Raw genomic sequence first — 7,489 nt, forward strand, 5'->3', positions numbered from 1 at the left:
CTCTCTCCCCACTGCTCAACCCCACCTTTTCCTTAAGGAAGGGGAATAGCACGTTTTAACATCAGTATGTTAAGCGGTATGTCGCAACTTCCGAAGGGCTCTGTGTGCACACAGTTTTAGAAATAACCATTGTAGGTGCTCTCCTACAACAGGCAGGAGATGTAGCCAAACTTGTGTGAAACACAAAGCCCCAAACTGTCTTTAAGACAGGGCGTCAGTAAAATGCAATTGCTGGTTTAGTGACTCTTCCTCTGAAGGTTTTGTAGCCAGAGTAAAACAGTGAGAGAGCGGGGACCCCTTGTCTCCCTATAGCTTCTTTGTCCAGAGCTGTCACATCCCTTTTCTACTCATCACTATCCATAAACAATAGTAGGATCCCTTGGTGTTTAACTGGTGAACTTCTGTAAACACACAACCTGAAAGAATGTGTTGAATAAACACACAGTTTATGAACAATAATTGCAATTACTAATTAATCAGATGCTAATCATAATTTTTTTTTCCATTTCCCATTATAGTTATTACTCCTCACTTCCTGTCACTTCTGATCTTGGATTCTAACCATCAAACTTCAACCAACAGTACACTTCCATGTCTTGACTTTAAACTCTTGAAAAGGAAGAGGCTCACCTTCACTCTGTGATTAACAGATGCCTATATAATTCTGACTTGGAAGATTTACCAGACTAGTAAAACTCACTTGTCCTTGCTAGAAGTATAAAACTAAAACCCAAGAAAATAACCTTCATTTTTCCAATATTGTTTTCCTGCAGGTGATGGGAGAAAGTATTTCAAAGCTGGACTAATTAACAAAATCCAATCGATTACTATATCATCTTGAAGAAGTAATACTTAGGAAGACATTGATTATTAATGGAGTTTATGTCAGATTAAGTGTTCAGAAGCAGTCTGCCTCAACCCAATGAGTCAGTCATTAGGCATCTGAAATGGCAACATGCCGAGAACAGCAATTTGATGTTTAAAGTGACATTAACCTACAGGTTATCATGGGTTGGAAATTTCTCCTGCTACATGAAAGGACTGGAAATGGAACTAATGCATCAAAGTTCAGACAATGGACTCTTTTGTAACAAACTCAGATAAACATCCCAAATGAAAACAAATAAACTGGGAGTGGAGGGAGAAGCTAGCAAGCATTTTCCACTTTCCTCATCATCCAGCTGGGGGCGGGCGGGAAGAGAAGGAAGAAAAAGAGATGGCCCTTCTGCATTTCACTCTTCCTTGGCACTGTTACAAGCAGAGACTTAAAAAGACCTACTTGAAATTCCTTTCCCATGTCTTTCTTCCACTAGGAACTGGTGTTCCTTCATGCAGTCCCGGCTGGTAACATACATAGAAGCCTGCATGAAGGAGAAGTACATTGTCAACTCCCAACAGCCCTGTCTAAATGGAGCACCAGATTGCCAGAAGATCATGTAAGTATCCTAAATAAAACCACTGAAGAAAATAGGATTTTCTCTGAAATATCTAAATTATATTTTCAAAAGTATTTAATAACACATTTTAAAAAGATTTAAAGCATCAACTCAGTTTAATACCAGAGTGATGTAGGTCTGACTTACGTACCTAAGGCTATCAGGCATTTAGTAACCTAGGAGAACAACTGCCTTTCCAAGCCATCCAGTACAGGACTACAAGGTGATTAAGCAGTTTTTCAAATCTTCCCACATGTTTATTCAGAAAAAAAACAGAGACCACACCTTTTCCATGATTTTCAGGTCATAACACACATGCATAACTTAAAAAATCTCTGTCAGTGGCCACCAGTGAGGCCATTTACATGGCAGGAGTTAGAGATGTGCAATTGCCCAAGTGCTTACTCTTCTTTCAGAAGGACTGGCTGCCCAAAAGTGAAAGCCAATAGTGTATCTTAAGGTACCAGGACCGATACATTTTTAAAGTTGGGAGACATTGACTTGCAACACACTTTTGAAGTGAAATAATATTTAATACTCACCTACACGTTTTCATATCTGTGTAGTTACTTGATGCTTTTGTTATATGTTAATACAATTAATTTCTCTTTGTTAAAAAAAAAGTTATTATTTCTAGTGGAGTTGTTAACAAATTTGTAACTTCCTCGGTACCAGTGACATTTTGCAATATTTGTTTAAAAATAAAACTTTCTCTACAACTCATCAGGATGTTACAGAAATTCAAGCTCAGTCCAAACTTGATTGCAAAGGACTCTATCACAATAAATATCACAGCTGCATTTCTGATAGTTACACAAATTTACCATCTGTGACATTTCTCAGACTTGTGTTAGATCAGTGCCAACATGTTTGGAAAAAAAAAAAAAATCTCTACCGAAGAACAATAAAGCGTGAGGCAGAGCACTGGAGCCCTGCTCACTCAATGGTAGTTACGTTCTGTCTGCACATAAGAATGTGCACATGCCTCCTTGTGTAGACAGCAATCCTAAAAAGCAATCTTATGGAGGGGAAAAAAAATTGCTGTGGACTGCCTAAATGTTTTACTAAGCAGCAGTGATACAGTTTTTGACAAATTTCTTAACTGCGTTCTGCATCAGTCACCTAGGATGTGCTTGGCTCCAGGCTGCTGCCAGAGTCAGGGAATTTACCCTGAGTGATGCCAGCTGACAGCAACTTGTAATCTAATGCCCAGACCCTTACTCTCCAGGTACAGGACAGCTCTGAAGCCAGTCTATCAAGTGAAACAGAAGGTTTTGAAGTCTTTGCAGTGGAAATGCTGCCCTGGATTTTTTGGCAAGGACTGTGAACAGCGTGGTAAGGAAAGCTAGAGAACAAGCGTGAGAATTAATGACTAAATGCCAGTCACGGTGGCAAGAGTGCCTATTTGTTTTTCCTATTTTTGAGATTTGATTCCTGATTTTCTTTGATCTGCTGTGCCCCAAATCACTGATACCTTGAAACAAGGAGTAGTTGTAATTACCTGCAATTAGTAGCTAATAGCATTAGCTACTTATTCTTCTGTTAGTGGCACCTTTGCAATCCTTACACACAGAGAAAGGCATTCATTTGCTTGGGGGGGGAGGTGGTGGTGGTGTGTGCTGTCAGATGTACAAGTCCAGCTAGGAATGCCTAATTCCAGGTAGGAACTAGCCACATCAGAAAGCTAGAGCGGTATGTGAAACGTCCCTACGATCAGTTTACAGGATGAAGCCATCCGGCTAGGGAAGTCGCAGCGTACCCAAGTTCAAACACAGCAGGCAGCGTTCACTCTCCCGCCTGCGTTGCTGCCTCCTCTCTGCTTCCCCTGCCTGCACAGACACCGGCTTCCAGAGCTGGGAGCAGCTCTACAACACAAAAACAGAGCCCAGGCTGCCACTTCCACAGAAGCTCTAGCAATAGCCATTACATACAATAAACCACTGCTCCTCTTTGCACTGTTGAGTAACGATGTGTGCAGCTGCTCAGAAAAAGAGAGGGGAGACAGTGTGGTTTAAAAACTGGAGTGCTTCACAGCATGGGCAGGATTTAGCAAATACTACTCCAAAAGCAGAAAGAGAATTTAAATGGATAAAAGGTAATTCCCTCTAGCAATTAAGGCAACCATAACAAAAATGGCAATCACCTGTGTGAAAATTTTCACACAATCTGCATCTAACTCACCTACAGACTGCACAGATAAAATGGGAGTGCCTGTTCTTATCTCTGCAGGTTTAGCTTTTCTTCACAGACAGCTTTTACTTGTGGCTTAACCCCAGCTGCCAACTAAGTACCATGCAGCCACTTGCTCACTCCTCCCCCCTGCTCACCCCGGTGGGATGGGGAGGAGAATCAGAAAAAGGTAAAACCCATGGGTTGAGATAAGAACAGTTCAATAATTGAAATAAAATATAATAATAAAAATAGTAACGATTGTAATGAAAAGGGAGACAACGAAAAGAGAGAGAAATAAAACCCAAGACAGACAAGTGATGCACAATACAATTGCTCACCACCCACTGACTGATGCCCAGCCCAGTCTTCAAGCAGCAATCGGCCCCTCCTGGCCAGCTCCCCCAGTTTCCATACTGGCCATGGCGCTCTATGGTATGGAATATCCCTTTGGCTGGTTCAGGTCAGCTGTCCTGGCTGTGCTCCCTCTCAGCTTCTTGTGGACCTCCTCGCTCGCCAAGCCTGGGAAACTGATCAGTGTGTTATCAACGTTGTTCTCACACTAAATCCAAACCACAGCACTCTACCAGCTGCGAGGAAGAAAATTAATTCTATCCCAGCTGAAACCAGGACAGTATCCACCCCTTATTCTATACCATTTACGTTATGCCCAGGTCCCACACTTTCCAATACACCACCCTCCTTCCTGTCTTCTGATATAAACACAGAGGTATCCTTCTTGTAGTCTATGGGCCATCCCTATAAAATGTCTGTCGAGTTCATTTAGTCCATGACTGGGCTCCGTCTGTCATAACAGTGTTTCAAGGCAGGGAATATGCTGTCCACTGTTGGATTGTTGCATGCTGAAGCCAATTCTGATTCCCATTTGTCATAACAGTCTTTCAGGGCAGGAAAAATGGTGTGTGCTGTTGGACTGTTGCATGTTGAAGCCAGTTCTGATTCCATCATCACTGTGCTTGTTCGGTTTCATGAAAGTTAATTCTTCATTAATCTGGGTGATTTTTGCTGTAATACCCTTGACATGGCTATCAAAAGGGAGCTGGGCTTAGATCCCCAAATCCAGAGTGGTGGAGACAAGCACATAGCTACCACAGAAGTGTTTGGGTTTTGGTGGTTGGTGTTTTGTTTTTTTTTTCCCCCAATATACATATATGTATGTACACAGTGTTATATAGCAGTTAACGTAATAATGTAATTCATTGGCTATTCTTGCCCAAAATCAAGCCCCCTCGAGGTACACATTGGACTTCCCCATCCTCCCACATTACCCACCAAGTGCATGCAGGTCTTCGAGCAAAAGCAATCCCACAGATGGGTTTGCCTTTGCCTGAGGCAGGAATAACCCAGAGTGTTTTCTGCAGCATATTTTGTGTGCACTACAGGAACTTTATCCCCTTCTACAGTGCGTGAAAGTTTTGATTGGGCAAGGCCAGCTTCATTGGCAGATCCTCTAGTGTTGACTAACCAGGTGTTTTTTGCTAAATGTGTATCCCCATGCTTGCATTTCCTTTGTAACAGTTGGCAGAGACTTAGCTGTTATTTTGTTGATCGCCTCCATTGGGATCTGACAATGTCCATTCTTGCCATTTTATTCCTAAAAACTGGATCTTCTGTGCAGATCCCTTGACTTTATTTGGTTTATGGCAAAACTGGCTTTCAGAAAGATTTGGACTATTTTCTTCCCCTTCTCAAAACCTTCTGCTGTATTGCCACACACAATGATATCATGAAGGTATTGCAGGTGCTCTGGAGCTTCACCGTGTTCCAGTGCAGTCTGGATCAGTCCATCGCAAATGGCAGGGCTGTGCTTCCACCCCTGGTGCGGTTGATTCCAGATGTACTGGATGCCGCTCCACAGGTGGGGAGTAAATCTATCCTCTTTCAGTTGCTAAGCCAGTTTCACCACAGCCAAAATGAGGGAGGAAGAGAGACTTTCTGCATATTGCCAGAGTTGGTGAGCTACTTCATCCATCCTCTTCATCTTTCCAGGTTGTTAGTGCGAACGAGTTGGTATATGATGATGGTGTGCTCCATAAAGATTTCTGCTATGTGGCTTGTGTACGTTGGATTTTGTTTGGATCTGTGGGTGACTGCGCGTTGGTCAGTTCGTAATGAATCATCTCTAGCATGGCTAATTCCCTCAGGTACTGGATACTTCTCTCCACAGTGGTCCACTTGCCTGGGTGACATAGAACATCTTCCTTGAAGGGACACCTTTCCTTCACACTTGACAGGAGTAGCCTCCAGAGGCTGAGGGCTTATGTCCCCTTTCCAATCACCTTGTCAATGCCCCCTTCCCGAGAAAGGGATCGCAGCTGCTTGGCTTCCCTGTCCTCTAATTCCAGGCTACTAGCCTCATCCCAGCATCGGAGCAGCCAGATGATAACGTGCTCACCCAGGGATAGGGATTGAGTGGTTACCTCTTGCTCTGCCTCTTCCTCTTGCCCTTGTGGTGGTCCTCCTCAATCCTCCTTTACTAAATGAGCTTTCATGTCCGTTTCTTCTTGTGTATAGAGGCGACTGATACTGGCATGGGTCGGTCCTCTGGTTCAGCTGCATCACCCATTGCTGAGGTCAGAGCAGCTGCAGTGCTTGTTGCTGGTGTTGAAGTAACCGCAGTGCCTGTCGCGGGGACTGGAGTAACTGCAGTCCTTGTCACCGGGGCTGGAGTGGCCACAGTGTCCGTCATTTTGTTGCCAGATCCAGAGAGCTTCTTTTCCCCTTGAGGGTACTGAGTAGTGCTGAACAGGGCTGGGTAGGCATGGGCCAGGCCCCAGCACGTTGCAGTGATTTGTGTGTCTCTGGAATTGCCAGGGTGACAGCATAGTTTTTCCAAATATTTTACTAGTTTTTCCAGATTCTGCACTAGTTTAGGGGTGAAGTTCCAAAACAACGGAGGTGCCCACTGTCCTACGTACGTGCCCATACTATCCCCCACACCCTGCCACTCATTAACTATCCAGCCTCAGGGCAGATCTCTGGCTGATATTCTCAAATAACTTTTTAACCTTAAACAAGATCTGGAACACATTCAGAGACATAGTAATAGGAACATGCTGGTTTGAACATCCCAAGGATATTCAAAATTCTCAAGAGCTATTGCAATTAGCCCGGAGGAGAAGGGGAAGATGAAAGGAACTGTCTCCCCCGCAGACTGTCTCTCCGAGGAGAAAAGGCAAAAGGTGTAATTATCTAATTATCTAACATTTCCGATAGTTGGCTCCCGAAGTACGGCGATGAGGGCAATACTGAGTACAAATACTCAATCAGTTTCTCAACCAGCAGCAATTCTACCATATCATAAACCAGCGCTGAACCGAACAACAGCAGCAGCCAGTAAGGTGTTACATACCGCAACTGATAGCAATAAACCAACATTGTGACCAGCGACTATTAAACTAATATAATGACGGCAGCACTGTATCAGCTACTAGGAAGAAAATTAATTCTATCCTAGCCAAAGCCAGGACACTTTTATTCATAGATTTATCTCTAGGTGATGCCCCAGACTGACCTTCATTTATTATGCTGGAAAGGTATTACCAAATGCAGTGCTTCTAGTTTAGTCCCTCCTTCGTTACACTCATTGACCAAAAGGAGCTCCTCCATCTTTATCTCCTCATTTGTGCAGCTACTCACCATAGCTGGTGCCACAGAGTGCTCAGGTAACTGTGGGACAAAGAAGAGGAATTTGCAATCTTTTGACAGAACGCCCCAGGACAAAAAAAAAAAAAAAAAAAAAAAGGATCTATTTGCCCAAGACTTATTTCTTAGCAGCAACAATTCAGCATGAGTTAAAACCCCCCACCCTACTGCATAGCATTACCATTTATGCAATGCCATACGCCAGACAAGACGTTCTT

General features: G+C 43.4%; 1 protein-coding gene across 1 annotated transcript in view; it reads left to right on the top strand.

Moving 5' to 3' along the window:
- Positions 1-1,273: 1,273 nt before the first annotated feature.
- MMRN2 (multimerin 2) overlaps positions 1,274-7,489 on the top strand; it is a gene marked incomplete at its 5' end in the record, with an annotated part of 12,407 nt that continues 6,191 nt past the window's right edge. The window contains 2 exons of the mRNA XM_009704292.1: positions 1,274-1,436; positions 2,665-2,771. Coding sequence (XP_009702594.1) covers positions 1,274-1,436; positions 2,665-2,771 — 270 coding nt within the window. The remainder of the gene's footprint in view (positions 1,437-2,664; positions 2,772-7,489) is intronic.

Source organism: Cariama cristata, unplaced genomic scaffold, assembly GCF_000690535.1.
Source record: "Cariama cristata isolate BGI_N322 unplaced genomic scaffold, ASM69053v1 scaffold7767, whole genome shotgun sequence".
In the NCBI taxonomy this organism is placed as follows: domain Eukaryota; kingdom Metazoa; phylum Chordata; class Aves; order Cariamiformes; family Cariamidae; genus Cariama; species Cariama cristata.